General features: G+C 36.7%; 1 protein-coding gene across 1 annotated transcript; it reads left to right on the top strand.

The window, feature by feature from the left end:
- The first annotated feature begins 13,484 nt into the window (after positions 1 to 13,484).
- Positions 13,485 to 23,288, top strand: CUNH14orf28 (chromosome unknown C14orf28 homolog). Its single transcript, XM_032871212.1, has 5 exons — positions 13,485 to 13,772; positions 16,555 to 17,079; positions 18,729 to 18,818; positions 20,226 to 20,360; positions 21,338 to 23,288. The coding sequence occupies exons 2-5, from the start codon at positions 16,556 to 16,558 to the stop codon at positions 21,519 to 21,521; spliced, it is 933 nt and encodes a 310-aa protein (XP_032727103.1). The 5' UTR covers positions 13,485 to 13,772; position 16,555; the 3' UTR covers positions 21,522 to 23,288.
- The last annotated feature ends 668 nt before the right edge of the window (positions 23,289 to 23,956 follow it).

Below are 23,956 nucleotides of genomic sequence, written 5' to 3'. Positions count from 1 at the left end.
AGGGGATAAGAAATCAGTGAAGAGAACATCTGACTATTAATGTCACTTTTTTTTCAGATTTATGAGGTATACTGGACAAAGTTGCTGGATGTTGTGAGGTAGAGTATCAGAGAGAAGAAAAAGATCCAGAAGTGTGCATGAGTTTTTTGCCAGACAATAAGCTGTATGTAGACATAGAATTTACAAAGCTGCACAAAGAACTAGCATTGGAAAAAGAATAATTACCAGGCAGCTGTGAGCTGAACAACTACTGGCATTCACCCAAGTCTGGGAGACATTCTAATTCTGATCTCCAGAGTAGAAAGACCTTACTGAAAATTCTGCAGCATTCAAGGGAGACCTCAGAAAGACTATACTTTAGGAGTAGGGCTAATCTAGTCCTAAATAACGACTTTACACCACTTTAATAATACTTTAAAAACAAGCTTCATACTAACCATGAACACACAGAAACTGAAATTTAAAACACTACTATTTACAATTGCTTCAAAGAAAATCAACTACTTAAGCATAAATCTAACAAAATGCAAACTGAATCAGTATGCTGAAAATTACAAAATGCTGATTAAAAAAATCAAAGAAGAACAAACCAAACAGGAGCCATACTGTGTTCATGGATTGGTAGACTTAAGTATTGTAAATATGTCAATTTCCCCCACCTTGATTGATAGGTTTAATCCCATTCTTATCAAAATCCCAATAAAGGTTTTTTGTAGACATAAGATAATCTTATTCTAAAATTCATACAGAATGCCATAGGATCTCAAGTAGCTTTAAAAATATTATTTATTTGGGGCACCTGGGTGGCCCAGTGGGCTAAGCTCTGCCTTCGACTCAGGTCATGATCTCAGGGTCCTGGGATCAAGTCCCATGTTGGGCTCTCTGCTCAGTGGAGAGCCTGCTTCCCCCTCTCTCTCTGCCTGCCTCTCTGCCTACTTGTGATCTCTGCCTCTCTGTCAAATAAATGAATAATAAAATATATATATATATATATATATATATATATATATATATATATATATTTGACAGAGAGAGGCACAAGCAGGGAAGACACAAGCAGGGAAGCAGGCTCCCCACTGAGCAAGGAGCCTGATGTGGGGCTTGATCCCAGGACCCTGGGATCATGACCTGAGCTGAAGGCAGCTGTTTAGCCAACTGAGCCACCCAGGTGTCCCTAAATATATTTCTGAAAAAGAAAAAGAAAGTAGGAGGAATCACTCTACCCAATGTTGAGTTTCCAAACCCATTCCCAGGTTCACTGATTTGCTGGGGAAGACTCATAAGACTGCGTATAGTCATACTCATGGCTATATATTTTAGCATAAGGATATAAAGCAAAGTCAACAAAGGAAAAGAGTACACGGAGCAAAATTTGGGAGGAAACCAGGTATGAGTTACCAAGAGTCTTCATCTATCAGAGTTATAGGACTTACTTAGTTCCTATAGTAATGAGTTGTGGTAACCCATGTGAAATGTTGTCTACCAGAGAATCTCCTTAGAGACTCAGTGCCCACAGTTTTTACTGGGAACTGGTCACGAAGGCATACTGTGCCTAGCATACACTAAAATTTCAGATTCCCAGAAGGAAAGCAAATGCTCAGCATCAACCATCACTGTTTGCAGTTCAGGCACAGTGAGCCACTCTGATCAGTTAGGATGGTGAGAGCTATTCTGAAATTCTAATTATCAGACACTAGCCATGGGCCAACCTTGGAAGCGGCCCATTCTAAGGAAAGCAGTGACAGGATGCCTATATTAACTCCTTTTTCCATGCCACACAGCTGTATATAGCTGTATATAGCTACACTAATGAAGACTGTGGTATTGGCAGAGTGATAGACACACAATTCAATGGAACTGAATAAAGAACCCGCCAATGGACCCACACACACCAAAAAAAATGTCCAACTGATTTTTGACAAAGGTACGAAAGCAATTCAGTGAAGGAATATAGCCTTTTTTCAACAAACAGTGCCAGAACAACTGCATACATATACACAAAAAGATGACCCTTGGCTTAAACCTCCATCTAGTAGAAAAACTTAACTTAAAATGAATTTTAAATGTAAAACATAAATTTATAAAAATATGCTTTTAAAACAGGAAAAGAATCATTGGGATGTAAGGCTATATGCAAAGAGTTCTTAGACTTGACGCCAAAAGTAACACTCATAACAAAAAATGATAAATTAGGGCACTTCAAAATTAAAAACTTTAACCCTGTGAAAGACCCTGATAAGAGGATGAAAAGACAAGTTAAAGACTGAGAGAAAAGGGGCTCAGTTGGGTAAGCATTCGACTCTTGATTTTGGCTCAGGTCATGACCTCAGATCAAGCTCCATGTCAGGCTCTGCACTGGGTCTACCGGGCATAGAGACTGCTTAAGATTGTCTCTCTCCCTTTGCCCCTCCCACTGTTCTTTCTCTCTCTCTCTCTCTAATTAATAAATAAATAACAGCGTCAGATTTAAAAAAGAAAGACTGACAGTGGTACTTTCAAACCATAAATTCAACAAAACTTGTACCTAGAATACATAAAGAACTCTCAAAATAGTAGCCAAATAATCTGATTAGGAAATTGGAACAGACATGAACAGACATTTTACTTAATCAACTGAGCTACCCAGGTGCCCTGAACAGACATTTTACTAAAGAGAATGTACAGATGGCAAATAACCAAATGAAAAGATGTTCAATATCATGCACCACTCTGGAAATGGCTAAAATAAAAAATAATGATAACATTAAATACCGATGAGAATGTGGAGAAACTGGAGCACTCCATACATTGTTTGTGGAATTGTAAAATGGCACCAAAATTATACATGCAGTTATCATATGATCCAGCAATTGTACTCTTAAGCATTCATTCCAGAGAAATGAAAACTATGTTCACATAAAAACCTATACAAAAATGGTCATAACAGCTTTATTTCTAGTTACCAGAATCTGGAAATAACTCAAATGTCCTATAAAGGATGAATAGTTAAACAACTGTGGTATATTTATAACATGAAATGCTACTTAGCAATAAAAAGGAATGAACTATTGACACATACAACTTGGATAAATGTCAAGAAATATCCTAAGTGAAAAACTCACTATGGCTATAAAAGAGTATCTAAAAAGATTCTTGTGATGTAACTGCTTTGTGTCTTGATTGTGTTGGCAGACACACTAACCTACACATATGATAAAATCACATGGAACTAAATGTGTATATACACATGCACACAGACGAATAAGTGTATGTAAAACCGGTTAAAATCTAAATATAGTCATTGAGTTGTATCAATATAAATTTCCTGGTCATAATATTGTTCCACAGTCATCCAAGATGCTACCTTTGGGGAAATCAGATAAAGCGTATACAGGATCTCTCTGTATTACTTCTTACAAGTGCATGTGAATGTAGAATTATCTCAAAATTGAACTTAAAAACAGCTTCAAAATAATCAAACTTATATGTAAGTAAATTAACTGCTTGCCAGAAGAAAACACTCCATCTCCATTAAGCACAACAAAATCTAAACTCACAACATAACACCCATTACCAGACCATACATTAAAAATTACTAGGCATGTAGTGGCGGCTAACTGAATCAGTCAATTGAGTTTCTTGTTCTTGGTTTTGGCTCAAGTCATGATCTTGTGATCCTGGGATGGAGCCCCACATTGGCCTCTACACTCAGTGGAGCGTCTGCTTGAGATTATTTCCACCTCTGCCTCTCCCTCTACTCATGTACTTGCTCTCTCTCTCTCTAAAAAATAAATAAAATCTTTTTTAAAAAATTACTAGGTGGGGCGCCTGGGTGGCTCAGTGGGTTAAACCCTCTGCCTTCGGCTCGGGTCATGGTCTCAAGGTCCTGGGATCGAACCCCGCATCGGGCTCTCTGCTCAGCGGGGAGCCTGCTTCCCCCTCTCTCTGTCTGCCTCTCTGCTTACTTGTGGTCTCCCTCTCTGTCAAATAAATAAATAAAGTCTTTTAAAAAATTACTAGATATGTAGAGAGGCAGGAAAATATAAACTATAACAAAGAAAAAAATCAGTCAATACAAACTGATATAGATGTGACTGAGATGATTAAATTAGCAGAGAAGGATTCTATTACAACTATTATAAATATGGTCAAAGATTTAAGGAAAACATTTGTGTGACTAAGGAAAAGTAGGATGTCTCAAAATAGAAAACTGTTAAGTATAAGAAGAACCCAAAAGATATTCTACAACTAGAAGAATACAATATGTGAAATGAAAAAATAACTGAATGGGCCTCACAGCAGATTAGACTCTGCTGAAAAGACAAGTAAACTTGAAGACATGGACTAGAAATGATCTTACGTAAATCCAGAAAGGAAAAATGGTTGAAAAAAAAATGAACAGAGACTTAATGGACTGTGAGATAATATTAAGCAGCTAACATAATTGTAATTGGGGAGAAGAGAGACATTGGCACAGAAAAATATATTTTTTTCAAGATAATGGGAGTTTTCTTTCTTCAAATCTGATGAAAAGCATAACCCCATAGATCCAAGAAGCTCAATAAAGCAAAGCAAGATGGGGAACATATTGTAATCACATTTATAAAAACCAAAGATAATGAGGAAATCTTCAGTGTATCCAGAAAAAAAAGAAACATTATATTCAGGGTTAGTAGGAATTACCACTTGCTTCTCAAGAGGAAGAATGCAAATCAGAAAACAACAGAATGAATAACATTTTAGTACTTAAGAGAGAAAGACTATCTAAAATTCTTTACATAGAAAATGATCAAAAATGAAAGCAGAAATATACAAAATTTTCAGAAATACAAAAGTAGAGAGAATTCATCATCAACATGTGTTCTAAGTTATGTATTCCTTGGTAACAAACTACCCTGAAACTCAGTGGCTTGAAACAAGTATTTTACTATAAATCACAATATTGTGAGTTGGAGATTTGCGAAAGACATGGCTGGGTCAACCTTGTCCTTGTGACATCAGTCAAGCTCACTAGATGCATTCACTTACATATCTGGCTTAATCTATATGGCTTCTCTCACATATCTAGTGCATTAGCAGAGACGGCTGGAAGGCCAGGCTTGTCAGGGACTGTAGAACAAAGAGCCTACATACAGTACCACCACCATGGGGCCTCAAGGTTGTCAGATTTCTTACCTACTGGCTTTGAGACCAAGAGTTCTAGCAAATGAGACAGAATCTACATCATCTTTTATGACCTAGACCCAGAAGTCACAAAGCATTACCTCTGCCATATCCCATAGTTGAAATAATCACAAGCTAAAGCATTTCAAAGGGAAAGAACATAGCCCTCCAAATAGGAAGAATGCCAAAGAATTTGTGGAAATTATTTTAAACTGCCAGTCTACCCTCTGGCCAAAAACATTTATAATCCTCCCTATGTAATATATATTTGCCCCTTCTCTAGACTCCCCAAAATTTCATTCCATTATGGCATTAAGCTCAGGTTCAGGATCTTATCTAAATCAAGTCCCAAGTATGGATGAGGCTCCCACAGTTTCCTGGGATCAGATCTAGAGCTGGAAATCTGCAAACTAAAGAGACAAGTTATCTGTCCCACACATACCCAGAATAGGGTGGTGTGACAGACATAGAACAAGTGCCATAAATAGATACCCATTTAATACATGGAGAAAATAGAAAGTCACCAATCCACTGAAATTATAAAATCCAACTGGGTAAATGTTACCAGTTCATTATTAGGGCCTAATCCTCCTCCCTGGGAATGATTTTCCATAATTTTTGGTTCTTACCCATGAGATCTTAGTTTTGCCCTCTAAATCGTTCTTCCTTTTCCATAGAACTGATCCATTTCTGTAGCTGAGCAGCCTGATGAGCCTGCTTCCTGCCCACAGAAGTTTAAGGATCCAGAAGTCTCTCTTCATTTTGTACAGTCTTCATTTGGTGGGGTGTGTGTGTGTGTGTGTGTGTGTGTGTGTGTGTTTCAGTGTAAACTGACATTATTACTTTAAAAATTTTGGATTTTTTGAATATTAAAAGCCAAATCTACAAATATCTTCTAGATAAGCCTTGTTCTACCCTGGGCCCCCTATGAAGCTACTGCGGGATAATAACCTTAAGAATCTGAGAGGCCTTACTGTTTGGGAGAGAGTTTCTATACTACAACCCCTTAAGAACCTTACAAGGCTTTTTTCTCTTTCTGAACTCATAACCAAAGGTTTTACAATCACATCCTCAGCCTCATCTTTACCTTGAGCCCATGATTTTCTAACAGAGCCTTGAATTTGATCTTCATTCTGTGGCTCTTTCTTTGAGTATGTTCTGCTGGGCGAAATTAAGGATAAGAAATAGTTTCATTTTCAGATCTTGTTCCTATATAGTTCCTCTAAATTCTGTTTGAAAGTTGAATAAGTCCTTCTTTAACAAGCTCTGTCTATCCATACCCTATGATACATAATTTTAAAACAAATAAATAAAATATAACTTCCAGCATTCTGTCTGGAAGTCTCCTAAGCCAGATCCATCAGTTCATTAAATGTATTTTATGATTATCCATGTTATCACATTTGCTAAACCATCTGCCATAACAGAACAAGATCCTCCTTTCCTTCAGCTTCCAAAAAACATTTTCTTTATTTTTTAAGCTCTCGTTGACATCCTCCTCAATGACTGTCAGGATCCCATTAACAGTCTTCTCAAAGCCCTGTCAACTTCTGCCTCACATCTTGTCCCAAAGCCAGTGCCATGCTTTAGATTTTTGCTACAACAGCACCCCAAATTTTGCTCCACTTATCTAATACTATGTAACTGCTCAAAAAAATAGTTGCTTAAAACAATAATTTCATTATAGCTCATGATTAAGAAAATCAGGAATTTGGGCAAGTTTCAGTTTGGTGATCTTTACATTCCTCGTGGTATCAAGAGAAGCTACTTGGGGTATTCACCTGGTAAATGAGAAGTTTGGAGGATTCAAGACAGCTTCACTCACATACCTGGCACCATAGCAGGGATGACTAGACCACTGGGTTTGGCTGACTCTGTTGACCAGAATGTGGCCTCTCCAGCATGGCGGTCTTCTCACATGGTGTCTCAGAGCCCTAAGACCTAGTGTTCAAATGAATAAAGCAGCAACTTCACAGTCTTTTATGACCTAACCTCAGAAGTCATAGTGTTTCATTTCTGCTGTTCAGTACAGGTCAAAGAAATCACTAACCTACCCAGATTCAAGAGGAGGGGATAAAGACTCAGTATCTTAGTGGAAAAAGTGTCAAAGAATGCACAGCCATTTTTTTAAAACCAACATAGCAGATATGCAATACAGAAAATATTAGAGGAAGTTCTTCAGGCTGCAGTGAAATGATACCAGATGGAAACTTAGAACTACAGAAAAGGATGAAAAGTACCAGAAATGGTGAACATGTAGGTAAATAAAAAGGGCTTTTTTTCTTCTTATTTCTTAAGTTCCCATGTAGCAGTAAAAATATATGACAAGCATAACACAAGATAGGAGTATAATGGATCTGACCTTATGCAATTGTTGAATCAACTCATTTTTATCAACCAACATAGAAATTATCAATACTTTCAACCAATGAAGCAAAAGAGATAGAAAAGGTGCCTCTTTCAAAGAATACAATAGTAAAAGCATTGACAATGTGTCACAATATCACAGGGGGGAGAAAAATGATATCAGGGTATTTTATTCCACTATGTCTCTCCTTGAGAAGTCATCATGGGCTGGCTGTACCTGTATGAGGACTTCTTCAAATAGGCTGTCTCCAAGGTCAAATATCAAAGTCGTCCTCTCTCTCGCCTTTTCAGGCACTTTTACTAACCCAGGATACTCACTTCATTATCCCTCTGAACCTATTTTAACATCTACCAACAAAGTTTATAGATTTGAAGCAAAAATTTACCTTTCAGAAAGCTGATATTAAAAATAGTTTACTACTGGGGCGCCAAGGTGACTCGGTCATTGAGCATCTGCCTTCGGCTCAGGTCATGATCCCAGGGTCGTGGGACTGAGTCCCACATTGGGCTCCCTGCTCAGTAGGAAGCCTGCTTTCCCTCTCCCAATCCCCCTGCTTGTATTCATGCTGCCCTCGCTGTCTCTCTCTGTCAAATAATTAAATAAAATCTCAAAAAAAAAAAAAAGGTTACTACTAATAATTAGAATCCCAAATAATGCTTATTAAGATGAGTAAATCAACATCTGTGTATGTTTAGGGAAAAACATCGTTACTATTAGGAGGTACTTGGTATGAAAAACGAACAGACTGTAAATCCATTGTCATTACCACAGGAAATTCCAACCTTATGCTTGTCAGCGAAAGAACGGTTAGACTACAATTTTTAAAAGATCAAAATATCTGAATTCAAATAAAAGATGTTTATAACAAATAAAAGATGTTTCATCAATTGAAAAAAAATAAATCATCTCCTGCTATTTGTCATCACCTACTTATGTATACAAAAACTGGGTATACTTCTGATGTTAGGTCATAAAAGGCCACGTAAGGTCTGCTGTGTTCACTGAAACACTTGTTCTTACAGCCCTGAGCCATCATGTGAGAAGACAACATGCTGAAGAAGCCACAATACCGCTCAACAGAGCCAGCTATGCCCAGCCTTCTGTTGATGGTAACCATCAAGAACCTAAGAATATCATTATTACAACTGTGTATAGTCATTTCAAGCATAAACCCTAGTATTAATAAATGATCATGATTACTCACTACATACAGGTGGCAGAGTTTGGAAAAGTATTTAGCAGTGCCTATTAAAGTGGATTAAACATATGCATTTTACTCCCACATGTATTTTCCCCAGGAAAGTATGTGTATATTACATATACAAGTCCCAAAAGACATGTACTAGAATTTCAAATCAGACAGCACTTCTCAGATTAGCCAAAACTGGAAACTAACCAAATACTTACTGACAATAAATTGGATAAATAAATTATGTGCTATTTACAAAATAGAATCCTAAGCAGTAATAAGAACAATCTACACAGAACAACATGAATGAATCTCGCAATGCTGAAAAAAGCTAGACACAAAAGAGTACATATTGTACAATTCTATTTATATAAATTACAAAAACAGGCCACACTAATCTATGCTACTAGAAGTCAGGATAGTGGTTACCTTTGGGGCAGCAGATAATGACAGGAACGCAAGTTTGGAGCATTGGTATTCTGCTTCTTGATCAGGGAGGTGGTTAGGTAAGTGTGGGAGTTTAAAAACATATCCACAGATCCTTGACACCCCTTCCATTAGAAGGTGAAGTCCAATTTCCTCCCCTTTTATATGGACTGGTCTTAGTGACTCACGCCCAACAGACAGAATACACTGGAACTGACACTGCATGATTTCCAATGCTGGATTAGCAAAGGTACTAGAGCTTCCACCTGGCCTTCTTTCTTGGGAGGCTCACTCTTGGTACCCAGCCACCACACTATGAAGAAGTCAAGGAATCACATGGAAAGCCCCCGTGGAGTGTTCTGGTCACAGACATAGCTAAAGTCAGAGCCAAGAGGGGAGCATGGTAGCCAAACATGTAAGTGAAGGAGGCTTCAGATGATTCCAGCCCCTAGCCTTTAAATTAACCTATCACGTCTTGCCCAAATTGCAAATTCGGAAGCAAAATAAATGTTGCTGTCTTAAGCCGCCAAGTTTAGAGGTAATTTGTTATGCAAGTATCTGTAACTGGAACACACAACAGGTGTGCTCACTTTGTAAAAATTCACCAAGCTACATAATTATGATAGATACATTTTTCCTTATGTATTATTACAATTAAGTTTGAATAAAGGGTTTTTTTGAAAGGTTTTATTTATTTATTCATGAGAGACAGAAAGAGAGATAGAGGCAGAGGGAGAAGCAGGCTCCCCACTGAGCAGGGAGTCCAATGTGGGACTCTACCCCACAACCCCGGGATCATGACCTGAGCCGAAGGCAGAAACCTAACCATCTGAGCCACCCAGGTACCCTAAATAAAGGTTTGAAATAAAAATCTTATCATGGAAACAAGCTCAACTTTCTCATCAATTTTTTAAATATATTTCATTGAGAAGTTTTATATAAATTCAATGTTTCATATCACCCTAATACTTATCTTTTCCCTACAATTACATAATAAAGAAAATGTGATGGATTTTTTTTCATCACACCCAATTTAGACACTTCCTAATCTCTGTCAGTTTACCCTCATACACTGCCCAAATCTGACCATTTTACCAGGTATGGGTGTAAAAAAAGTCGGGAAGCACTGCTATGGGAGATATCCGCCCACCACCATTCCGTCTTATTTTGTTAATAGGATCTTACTGTCCTGGGGGGGAACTACCTGCCTTCTGATCAACCAAGTCATCAGAGACCTAATTGCTCATCTTTTCCTTTAATTCTATTATTCTTCATATCCTTCTAATAAATTTCTATTTTACTTGACAATATTTGAGCTCTAGTTTCTGCAACCAAAGAATACATGCTGATACATATCTCTGTGCTAGCACATGGCCTGACATATAGCTGATGATGAATAAATATGAAATAATATGTTATAAAATGATACTGAAAAACTGATTTGTGGCAAAAGCAGAAAGACAGCATAGTGGAAAAAGAATAGCCGTTAAAGAAATATTGCTGGAACAATAATATATGAACTTGAATCCATGCCTTAAACCATAAAAAAAAAAGTAACTCAAAATGCATCATAGACCTAAATATATGGCCTAAACTGTAAAACTTCTGGAAGAGAACATAGTAAAAGGTCTTTGTGAACATAGTAAAAGGTCTTTGTGAACTTTTACTTTTAGAGTAGGCAAAGATTTCTTAAAAATGACACTAAAAGCACAATCGATAAAAGAACAGATTGGACTTTATTAAAATTTAAAACTTCTGCTCTTCAAAGTTCTTGTTGAGAATGAAAAGACTTGCCAATGCCACAATAAAATCTTTGCAAAGCATATATCTGCTACAAAGAACTTGTATCCAGAATGTACAAAGAACTCTCAAGACTTACAAAAACAGCCATCCAATTTTTTTTTAATGGGACTAAGATCTAAACAGACACTTCACCAAAAAAAAAAAAAAAAAAAAAAAGTGTGTGTGTATATATATATGTGTATATATATATATACAGATAGCAAATAAGCACATAGAAAGATGTTCAACATCATTAGTCATTAGGAAAAAAACATATTAAAACCACAAGATACTACTGCCCACCTACTAGAATGGCTAAAATTTAAAATGACTGATCATACCAAGTATTGGTAAGGATGTGCAGGAAATGGCACTCTGAATACAGTTTTGATGGGAATGTAAAATGGTTCAACTACTCTGGAGAACCATTTAGCAGTTTTTTAAAAACGTAAACATATATTTGCCGTATGATCCAACCATTCCCCTTCTAGATATTTACCCAAGAAAAAAGGAAATATATGTCCACACAAAGACTTGTATACAAATGTTCATAGCAGCTTTATTGGTAATAGCCCCAAACTAGACACAACCCAAATGTCTACCAACAGATGAGTGGATACGTTGCAGTACATCCATATAATGGAATACACTCAGCAACAAAAAGGAATGAACTATTGGTACACAGAACAATTTGGACAAATGTCTATATACTGATAGGTAAAAGACACCAGACCAAAGTAAAAAAGATACATACTGTCTGATTCCACTTACATAAACCTTTAGAAATGCAAATGAGTCTATAATGACAAAAAGTAGATCAGTGGTTGCTTAGGTGTGGGAGGCAGGGAGGGATGCAAGGAAGAAATTAAAACGGGGCTTCAAGAAAATTGAGGATGATGGGTATATTCACTTGACTAGATGATGGGGTATATATACATCAAAACTGCACAAATCACATACTTCAAATATGCCCCATATATTACAAGTCAATTATACCTCAATAAAGCTGTCAAAAAAAAAAAAAAAAAACCTGCAAGTCAGCTGTCAGATTTTAAGAGGAGCAGAGAAGCAGCAGAATGGAAATCTCAGTTAAAGGCCTCAGTGAAGTTTGTGAATTATCCAAGTATCCAAAGAATCCATGCTTCCCTTTCCTAGCTAAGTCTCAGCATAATGAGCCATCTCTCTGCAATTCTCCAGAAATGGTGACAACCACCACAACTGGGTTTTGTTTTCAGGAAGAGAATAACTCAATCAGTATAAAATTAATCCCATATCTTGTGAGAGAAGGTCAACTGAACATATAATCCACATGTATAAGCATTTTTCAAGAGTGTTCTACTTGCAGGATAGTTTTAATACTGAGGCTAAACTCTTTGCATGTAAATCCCAACACAGACACACTAGTCATATAATCTCTCAGAACCTCAGTTTCTTCATCTGTGAAATGCCATAAGAAATAAGAAAAACAAGGAAACTAAAAAGAGCAGACTGTGCCAGAATTATTAATTCTTACTTTTTGGCCAGAGCCTCTCCCCCCACCGCCACTCTTAGAGATGTCCATTTCTTCCCATCATGACCTGCAGTAATTGTTTTGAGCAAGTCAACCCCCTCTCCTACCCTCCTTTCCTCTATCACTAGACTCTTTGAGAGAGTTGTATGAGGAAGGTCCCTGCCATAGTCCTGACTGACCATCACTAGTCAAGGAGGGATCTACCAGATTCAGCTGTGATTGAGGACCACAGTGATGTGTTGGACTGGCCTTGAGCTCTCTGTATAGCATGTTCTGGAGGTTGGGTTTCACTTCCCAATCATTTGTTGAACAGATGGGGAATATCTCAACAGTACCCACATTTGTAATGATGGGTAAGGCAGTTCTCCAGGGTGGTCTGTGTTTTCCACGAGCTAAGCCATATGAGCTCCGACTCTTTAAGGAAGGATACAAGAACTGGGGCTTACTGAGTAGTGATAGAGCCCACAGACTATAGCATTAAGCAGCTCTGGCTTCAATTCACAGCTATCACTTAATGTGTAGTACTTTAACATTTCCGAAACTCATTTTTTCATCATCTCTACAATGGGACTAAAGCTATCTAATTGCTATAAATGTTAACTTCTATTGTAAATTACAGCACCCTGACCAATTACTACCTTGAACACTAAAGAGAGCAGTTAAGCCACTAACTCAACTTTTCTTAACTATATACTTAAAAGCTTGCATAATTAAAGTTTCTTGGGAAAACAAACTTCTCCCCTTCTGAGTTAAGAATTTAAGAAGACAAGACTTGGAAGCAAACTAAAATCAAGGTCCTAAAAGGATACAAACCTCAAAAAGCCAGGCTGGATTGCCAACAAAGCTCCGCCTCCACGCAAGTCCTGCCCACTTCCGGCTGCCCGTCCCACCCTCTAACACTGGAACACCGCCCCTCTTTGCAAGGTCCCGCCCCCCGCACCTGATTTTGGTTTCTATTGGGCGAATCTGGACGCTGTATACACACCGACACACGCACGTTTGGAAGGGGCGTCTTCGCGCCTGCGCAGCAGCGCCGTCAGGCGGCTGGGTACTAGGGGCTGGGGGGAGGGGGGCGGAGGTCAGGCCGAATCTTCCTCCGTAATAAGAAACTACGCGTCCTGCGGTCCTGGCTCCGTGGGTCCGGTCGGATCGGGCCTGGGCGCTGGAGCTGCTGTGGCTCCCGCCGCGGCGGGTGCGATGGAGGCCGTGCCAGAGCCCCGCACTCACACCGGGGAGGCCCAGACAGCGGACGGTGCTAGTAGATGAAGCGGCGGCGGCGGCAGCACGGGCTCTCCATGAGCAAGCGGCGGCGGCGACGGGTGCGGCGGCACCGGCGGTTTTCTGTCCCCGGGGAGGTACGAGAAGTCGGCTTCCTGGTGGACGGAGACTGGCTGGTGTGGGAACGCCTTCCGCGGCCCGGCCCTCTAGCCCAGCGCCCGCAGTCCCAGGCGCTTAGGGGAACACTACCTGGACGCGGGCAGGGTTGCCCCGCCGTTTCACCTGCTCTAGGCTAGGGGATGTGCCAGCCGTGCGGGACCAGCCCTCGGTGCCAGGCCTTCGCGGGCGCAGAGGACCGGGGGCGGGGTGGGCGTGGCCGGAGTGCGGGAGACGGAGGCGGGCCCCCAGCGCGCGCCCCGCAGGTCCCTACCCCGAAGCCCCGCGCTCTTTCGAGGGGGAGCGCGTGGCCGTTTTTCAGATTATTTCGGGGTGCTGATTGAAAGGGGATCCTTAGGACCGCCGAGCTCTTAGGGAGCCCGGCATTCAGTGTCTAGGGCGAATGGTCTGTTCCTCACGACTATCGTGGAGTATAGATTGTCACCCTTGAAAATGACCGCAAAAGAAAGGTGTCGTTTTGCCAAGGAAATAGAGGTCGGCGGAGTTTTCCAGGTTTATTTAAACTGGAGGGCCTGTTGAATCAGGACAATGATGCCAGCAGGATATATCCTCCAGGGCTTCTAATGCACAGCCTAACGAAACAGTCTTTTCTACGATGTGGTGAAATCTTAAGACAATTTTAAGTAAAGCTCTTTGCAGGCATTTCACCACCTTTTTACTCATTTTTGTTGTAATTTACTTTATAACAAATCACCACCTTAATGCTGAAAAGAGTAGGTGTCCTCTAGTTCTTTCAATCCTCTCTACCCCTGCCCTTTTCCTCCCCCGCAAATACAGGCTGAAGAAGTTAGTTTCATTTTATGTATATATAAATATATATGTATATATAATTGTAGTTTATTTCTGTTAAGTATAACTGTTGCTGTAGTTACTCATTTGGTCATGCTTTAAAGATAATTTGAAGAAAAATAGTGCAGAGATTTTACGATTCCTTCCCAATGCAACATTTGGAAATCTGAGCTCAGGCTTATGACCTTGCTACAAAGTTTTTAAAAATTAAATAGAAATAAGTGAAACCATAAAGAAAGTTATTTTCATTTTCAAAGGTATTTGAATGCCATATGATTTTTTTTTTTTTAATCTTCAGAAACATTAAGAAGAAACCGTTTGGGTTTGCCTAAGGCTCCAGATTTGCCACGCCCTCTGATTACCTAAATGGTTGACTAGAGCCGACAACATGTTACCGACTATGAATAAACATCTACACTTAAGACTAAATATAGTGTTGAATATTTTAGAGTCCACAGCCTTGCCTCAAGCCGAAAATACTGTGTGCGTGCACGCCCTCGTTTAATACATTGTAGAACTGAATTTTCAGTCTGCTAGTATTGTGAAATCGGTTTGAATTTAATTTCTTTAAAGTGTAAAACAGGTTTTTTTTTTAACTGAAGTATAGTTGACAAAATGTTACATTAGTTTTAGGTGTACAAAATAGTGATTCAACAACTCTATACTTTATGCCATGTGAACTTTATTTCTTATACAAATAGAACACGGAAGTCTGCAGTATTCAGTATTGGGTTTATGTTGTGCCTGGAGGAGGATATGTGTGGCACCTGAAAAGATAGTCAAAATAAGACACCTCAGTCTGTGACTTCTCTTTTCCTCTTCCTCAGATGCTTTGCTTTTTTTTCATGAAAATATACTTTTCCATAGAAGTACCATTGAGAAACCCTGTGATGTTTTAAGTTTAGACATTTATTGTGCCAAGTAAAGCAGTCTTTTCAATTCAGTTTCATTAGGAAGGACCTCATTCTTTAATTTTTTAAAATTCTGCTTTGTATAATGTACATGACAGGAATATGTTTTTACAATACAATCAATGACTAAAAACAAATTGCTTAGCTAACATCAAGGTTAGGAGAAGCATAAATAAAAATTTAAATAGGGAGGACACCCCAGTTCATTCCCAAAACATGCAGAGAGAGGGAATCAGATTACTTTACCAAGTTCTGAATCAGATCCTCACAACATGGCCTCTATAGTTAGAATTATAAAATATCCAGCATGGTCCTAAATTGCAAGTGAAAATCCCAAAGTGCTTAGAAATGATTTTTGTATCAGCTGTGCAACTCTTCAGTTAAGTACTCTGGGATTACTTTTCATATGTGGTCTTTCAAATATAATTGGCCATTATTCTGTAGCCCAACTAAGAATTCCATTATAGCAGTTTCATAAGTGGAATCATGCATATTAAAAGGGAAATGAAGCACAGCTTATATTTTGAAGGGAGAAAGAGGTTTACATTAGGAATGCACCCAACCAAATTTGGATTGCATTTTCAAATAGCTTTTTTCATTTAGAATTTTTTTATTTCAGGATCTTCCTTATATCAAAGATAAAATCTGCAATATAATTAGTATAAAAGTCTTATCAAATGCTCACCGTATACCTCAAAAAAGATTGTACTTCTTAATGGTCTTTCCAGAGGCCATGCACATTGCCAAAAATAAGACTCAGCTTGAATTGTTTTAAATTTTTTGGTATATTGGTAGGCTTCCTAACCAAATTTAATTTGAATCCTTTTTTTTTTTTTTTTAAATTTTTAAGTAATCCTTATACCCAACTTGGGGTTTGAACTTAAAATCAGGAGATAAAGAGTCACATGTTCTACCAACTGAGCCAGCCAGGCACCCCTAATTTGAATCTTTAGATAGGTTTGTTTTCATTTAAACATATTTCAAGCATTTAACATAGGAAGTCACAAATTTACATGTTCTATCTTAAACTTTTAAAATGCAGGATGAAGACACTGTTTGAAGAGATCAAAGCATCAATTAAAAATAACTATAACCAAGATCGCTCATTTTGGAGGCCTGTTCTTCCTTGGGGAGGTGTTTTTACTATCAAAGCTGGCCGCAAAGCAGTATCCTGTACACCACTCTATGTTGAAATAAGACTGAAAAACACCTGCACCATAGATGGATTCTTGATGTTATTATATGTCATTCTTAATGAAAATGAAAATTTCCCCAGGGAACTCTCTCTTCATTTAGGTAGAGAGTTTGTAGACTGTTTCCTTTATTTAATGGACACCTATAGTTTTACAACTGTGAAGCTACTTTGGATTTGGGACAAGATGGAAAAACAGCAATACAAATCTGAAGTTCATAAAGCTTCATTAATAATTGATTTATTTGGGAATGAACATGATAATTTTACAAAAAATCTCGAAAATCTCATGTCTACCATACAAGAGAGTTACTGTTCCAACTGGCGATGCCCAACTCGAGTGCAGGAAGATCAGCAACGCACAATTAATATAAAGTAAGTTGCTTTGAAGTCTGTCATTTTAGCAGAAATAATGTACTTTTTAAATGAATGTTGCTATAAATAAATATAGTCAAAGTATTTCCTTAAGTACAGACCCTGTGTAATTACTTACACATTGCAACCCCACAAATGCAGGACTATACTGTTTATTAAATCCAAATATCTTGGAATTGAGTTTGTAAAACCAACTGATAACTATTTCACTTGAAAGGTAATGAATTCATATGCAGAATGTTTTATTCTTGCTTTGAATTGCTAATATCACTCTGTAGATAATTGTTTCATAAACATAACCTCTTAACATTTAATCCTATATTGGAATGTTCACTTCTTGAATGGATTTCTGTTGGGTAAGCTGTTTTTACATGAACAAGAAGAGTGAAAGTATTCCTTCATGTCATGGTCAGAGCATAATTATAGACAGAAACCCCAAAATTCGAATCTTCATACCTGGAGAGGATACTGATGTTAGGAGCTTTTTCACTGGCTAGGAGAGGTGCTGATAGCCTGCTGAATATTTTTGGCTTTGACAGAGAAGGCAGACTTCCAGGCTGGTAAATGATAGGGAAGAAGGCCAAACTGGCATGGCCTAGTAGAGTATTGGGAAACATTAAAGCCCCCAGGGGACATGAGCTAGAAAAAAGATAACTGCCAGTAGAAAAACAGGACTGAAAAACAAACCCAAACACATTGTTTTCTGAAAATGTATTTGACCCAGTGGTCCATAGAAACAGCTAATAGATACTCCCTTTTTGGAATATACATCACATACCCTAACTTACTAAATTCACATTTCTTTATAACATTTAGTTTAATATTGTAACATTTTGCTATTTATGGAAAGCTGAAGATATTTTATTCTTTTTGGAATCTGTCAATTAATGTGTTTCTTGTTTCTGAAATACACTTTGTCCATTTCCTATATTGCTGATATGATGACGTTGAGTTTGAAATCTCTGTCAGGGAAAAAAGTTTCAATACTCTAAATTGTAATGAACTAAAAAGCTTTTTAGAAATCTGTTTTGTTTTTCAAAAACTAGTATCAATTTGTGTATATTCTGAAACTATAATTAGATATTTATAACCCAATATTAATGCTAATATTTTAAGCTTCTCTTAATAAAATATTTTTCATCAACTGAATATATATATATATATATATATATATATATATATAAAACTTTTTAAGGCTTTTGCCTCTATTTCAATCCTACATTTAAAACAATCTCTGAAGTATGTAGGAAGATATTTTTTAACAAATCAAGTAATAGTAGCCAACAATGGCTGTAATTTGCATTTAGTCATGTAACCTAATCGGCAGCTCTCCTAATTCTGGGTCCTCCTTTCTTCCCCAAGACCACAATCCCCTCTACCAAAACCTCTCAAAAAATTTTTTACATAACAACTGCATATTTCAGGAAGAGTTTCCAGAAAGATTTAATGTTTCTTGGAAAACTTCATGCATTAATGTTTATTAAGTTCAACTGATTGCTATAATTATAACAAAAAGATGAAAAACAGAGGTTATAATTTTATACTTGATTTGCTAATAATGAATTGACCTGTAAAATTGGTTATCCTAATAAATATTTAACATGTAAATTTCCAAAGCAATTCTTACATACATTTTGTAATTGTTGTAGTCCTCCCCAAGAAATTCCTCATGGAAACTTGATACGACTGGCTGTGGATGAGTTATTCTGTTCCAGGATTGAACTGTGTGAAGAGAGTGGGTGAGTATATGATAGACATTTAAGATGAAAGTATTTCTGTTTTTTATAAAGAAACCTGAGCAGATAGGCTCTTTGATGTCAATACTTTAGGAAATAGCAACTCACAAGTATTTGTGAGTTGGAAGCCTAATGTTTTTGGAATCTTAACACCTACGGTAGTTTACTATGCCATCTTATGCTATGTTGTCATTATAAAATTTCACTATATAGAATATCATACTACAGTTAATTGATGAATACAAAGCAAATGCCTTTTCTTTTTTTCCCCACTGCTGAGCAGGTACAATAAAACCTTGGTTAACCGGAACCCAGCTAATCGGACTCCCAATTAACTGGATTTTTTTCTGCATTCCTCATTTAGGAGAAAGAGGTAAATGGCAACCAAAAAATTTAACTTAGTTTTAAAAAAAATTCAAAAGGGGCGGAACATATTCATCCCAGTCTCTTAACAATTTCTATATCTACAGTATTGTACAATGATAATTAAGATTTAGAAGGATGACCTTACAGCTAATTAATCACAAAAGGAAGGAAGAATAAAATAAATTCAGTTAATTGTACTTAAGTCCAGAAAGTAATCTAATGTATTTTAACAGGAAATACTGCAACAAAATGGTTTTCTAGTTAATGCTTTAATCAGTAACGTTTATGAAGCAAAATACTGTGTCCTGAGTATTCCGGTTAATCGAGATTTTACTGTATTTGTGGTATTCTGATTTGTGGTATTCTGATCCAAATCCTTAATATGTGAGACTACTAAGAAAACAGAATTTGTCTCATCCTCACGGCAAAAAGATGCCATTAGAGGCACCTGGGTGGCTCAGTCTTTAAACATCTGCCTTTAGCTCAGGTCATGATCCCGGTGTCCTGGGATTGAGCCCTGCATCCAATTTGCTACCTGCTCAAGGGGAAGCCGGCTTCTCTCTCTCCCAGTCCCTCTGTTTGTATTCTGTCTCTCTCTGTCTCTATCTCTGCATGTCAAATAAATACATAAAATCTTTTTTTTTTTTAAGATGCAATTAGGGAATTTTATACAATATAAAGAGGACTGGAAGAGTCCTACTATTTACCTCTCTGCCAGTATTATCATTTGAAACCAACCAAGGGGGAAAAAATGTATAGACATATAAAAGCTTTTATATCAGTTCAAAAAACTAAAAATTTTGTAAGCTTAAAAAAAATAGCTAGCTTTTCCTGGAGTTTTGCAAGTATTATTTCTTTTATATAGAATCTCACAGCTTATAAGCTTCTGGGTATAGATAATAAAAATACTAATATAGCCACGCCATTACCCACACCTGAAATAGAAAATTATACTTATTATGAAATTAATAAAGACAACCCAGAAGTGATAAAAGGCAGTTTTGTTTCACGTGTAATAAAGTTCATGTCTCTTTTTGATTTTAGGTGTGGTGGCTTAAGAGAATTTTCCCAGCGAGTTTTCTGCCATGGGGCACCCCCTTTTGTTGTCTTAAATATGCAGCATTGGAAATCTGAAGATCTGGCATATGTACCATATTACTTGGATTTATCTGATCACAAGTAGGTATTTTTTTGTATGTTTTATAAAACTAATAAAAAGTAAATTTATTTTCTATTTTACTGCTGTTCTATCATGACTGTGACTAGCCCTTAAGAAAATATCATTGAAAAGAATCATAGCTAACTATTATTCTGTACCCCGAATAAGGTTAGAATCTACTACAGGGGGTTAGTCTCTGGCAATGTGCATAACAGTTGGACTTTGGAATAGACAGAATTGAATCAAATCTCAGCCCCACCTTTTACAAGCTAAGTAACCTTGGGTCCTAACTTAACCAGCTTACACATCAGTTTCTTGATTTTATAAACAGAGATGACAATATTTATCTGGTACATTATTGTGAGATTTAATGAGATAACACATATAAAGTGTTTAGGTTGGTACCTGACACAAAGTAAACAGTAACGACTGGCTATTACTTGTATTTCAAGTCAAAGTAGTATATAGTAGGAGGTCATCGTTTAAACAAAAAATGTTACTTTCAGCATTAGAGATAAAAATGTCTGTTGCATACAAGTTAGGACATATAGGGTCTTTTAACTTTTTGCCTTTAAAAGGTTTTCTCTTATTTAATAGAATGATACGATATCACTTAATAGAATGATACAGATTGTTAAAATATTTTTCAAAATTCTTAAATTATATTGGTTTTTAAATTCTTAAATATTTTACTCCAAATTACCAGTTATAGTATGTGCTTTTTACTGACAGATATCTTTTTAGGTACCGGAATATAAATAACAGCAATATTTTTATTCCTTAATTAAAAATTTAAGGAGCATTTTGGTGGTTCGGTTTGTTAAGCCTCCGACTCTTGATCTCCGCTTGGGTCTTGATCTCAGGGTTGTTAGTTCAAGCCCTATGTTCCACTCTGGGTGTGAAGCCTACTTAAAAAAAAAAACAAAAAAAAACACTTAAGAAATGTTTAAAAATAAAGTTTTGTCTTTTTTGCTACACTTTGTCATTTAATTTGCAGGTATTTGTTGGAAGGTGCCACATTATTTAACAAAGAGGAACATCATTATTCTGCAGCTTTCCAGATTGATGGACATTGGATGCACTACGATGGCCTCAGAAATGTGAATTTAATTTTGTTAAATAAACCCCCAGAGTTTCTCCTCTTGTCATCATTGGTTTATATTCGAGCAACAGAGAAATAAATATAGACTGATGCTAAATTAAATTGTTTTCCCTCCTGCCCATGCTCCTCCCCCAGATAAAGGACTTTTATTTTGTATATACTTGGTATCCAAGGAAATAGTTGAACTATACTAGTTTCAGAGGTGTATTTTCCAGTTTTTAGCCCCAGGTAAATATTATATATGGAGAATCTATGCAAAAATGTTTGTATTTCTTTTTTCTATGTCCTGGGTAATTTTTATATAAGCATACTTTATGTTGAAATAAAATATATCTTGTAGCCTTTGTATTTTTTATTTATATATACTCAAAAGATTTTTACAGTTCTGTCCTTGAAAACAAGAAAATACTTCATCATTTGAATTCTCGGTTTTTCTTTTTGGATATTCAAATAAAACCTGGGTACAAGTCAGTATTTCAGTTTATATAAATTTAACAGTTCAAAATGTATCTGACTATATTTTTTGCCCTACCTCACTAAAATCCAAAGTGCACTGTTGGATCTACTATGGATATGAATGTAGAACTTATAGATGGCTTAATCTTTTTTACTCATTGATTAGCCTAATTTCCCTGAAGCAGTTTTTAAAAATACTTTGGTGAGAATGTTTTTCTGGGCTTAAATTATTTCTCTATAATGGCAAATTACTTTAACCACTTGCTCTGAAGTATTATAAACCTGCCAGATTTTGTTAACTAATTTTAAGTGTTAACTAAAACTTGCAAGCTTAATTAAAGTTATTGTTACAAATAAAATATATAACTAATCTAACATAATTAAATGTAATGGAAATTCTCTAATAAAAATCTGTTCTGAAGATAAGACAACTATAAATATCAGGCAATAGGATGCTTACTAATGCTGGATTAATGATAGAAATATACTTTAAATATATATTTAAGAGAAAATGGTGCCTAGAATATATTTTTTTTTGCTCTTAAATCATATTTTCACAGGGAAAAAAAACCCTAAACTTTTGGAGTAACAAACTGCTGGCTTCCTTATAAGGAGTAAACTGATAGCATGAGGGTTTGATTTGCAATACAAATCACTAGAATTTTATAGTTATCAGAAATTGTTTGTTTTCAAAACCCTAAGATCTTTCTTCCTTTTTTAAGGAAAAAAAATTAAGTAATCTCTTCAAGGGAAAATACTTTTTGCAGTTTATCAACATTTACTTTAGTATTTAATTTCAATAAACAGTCCATCTTAGATTTTGGGTTGCGACTGCATGCAGTATACTTGGAGATGTCTACATGACAACACAGTTCACTGCCATATACCAAATTGGTAAGATTTAATTCAGGAAATTAAATCTTACATTGGCTTGGTGCCATGTTGAAATAACTTACAAAAGAATAAATGTGAGTTTAACAATGCTGAGGATGCCTCACTTTGAGCGAATACTGTGAAAATTATGTCTTGTATAGATAAAAAATAGTGATTTATTTTACAAAAAAAAAAAAAACCTACCCCAGAGTTTATTTAAATAGTCCCCCACATGTTTTTACAGTGATTTACAGTGAATTTTTATGGGGACACCTTATTGCATGAATCAAAGTATACAAAAACAAATATTAGTATATATATGTGGTTCATTAGCATAATTATTCCTAATGCAGGTTATTCTTTTAAGAATTGCACTTTATTTGGAATAATACTAGCTTATCACAAAACAGTGACTTTTACCTACCTCACAGGGTTGTTGTGAGGATTAAGATGTTTGTTAAAATCTTGACTGCCTTGAACATGCTAATAAAAAATATATTGTTTTCTACCTCTTTCATACAGAGGCAAGTCTCCCAGATTCTCTGTTACTAATGAACTTTCTAGATCATTTCTTTTAAATTATTTATTTGGGCAGTTGCTCCTATCAATAATGGCCTTACATGTAATAGAATTTAAGTATGGCTTCTGGACCCCAAGATGGTTGGATTTTAAGGATCATAGGTAGCTTATTGTTACAGTAATAGTTCGTTGGCAGATAGAAACAATTTCCCCTGCTGACCAAACAGTGGGCAGAAAAGGGGTGAAAAATAATTAGATTATCTGCAGGATGTGAAGGTGAGGGTATGGAAAATTCTTTACAACCTTAAACACTCTTAGAAAAATTGGAATACTGGAGCGGGTCGGGGGAGGGGGGAAGAAGTGAAAGACATGAAGAAATAATCAGAATTGTTTTTTATTTATTTTAAATTTTTTATTTATTTGAGAGAGAGAGAGCACAATGGGGGAGGAGGAGCAGAGGGGGAGGGAGGAGCAGACTCCCTGCTGAACAGGGAGCCTGATGTGGGCCTCAATCCCAGGACCCCAGGATCATGACCTGAGCTGAAGGCAAGCACTTAGCTGACTGAGCCACCCAGGAGCCCCCAGAATGTATTTTTAATAAAAATGCCAAAAACCCTAACTCAACCTTATGGGGAGAGGAAAAGTGATTTTAAAACCCTGGCCTCA

Source organism: Lontra canadensis, unplaced genomic scaffold (assembly GCF_010015895.1).
Source record: "Lontra canadensis isolate GAN:19392208 unplaced genomic scaffold, GSC_riverotter_1.0 scaffold42, whole genome shotgun sequence".
Lineage (NCBI taxonomy): Eukaryota > Metazoa > Chordata > Mammalia > Carnivora > Mustelidae > Lontra > Lontra canadensis.
Note: the sequence above shows the minus strand (reverse complement) of the source record. Positions and strands in the feature narration are given on the sequence as shown.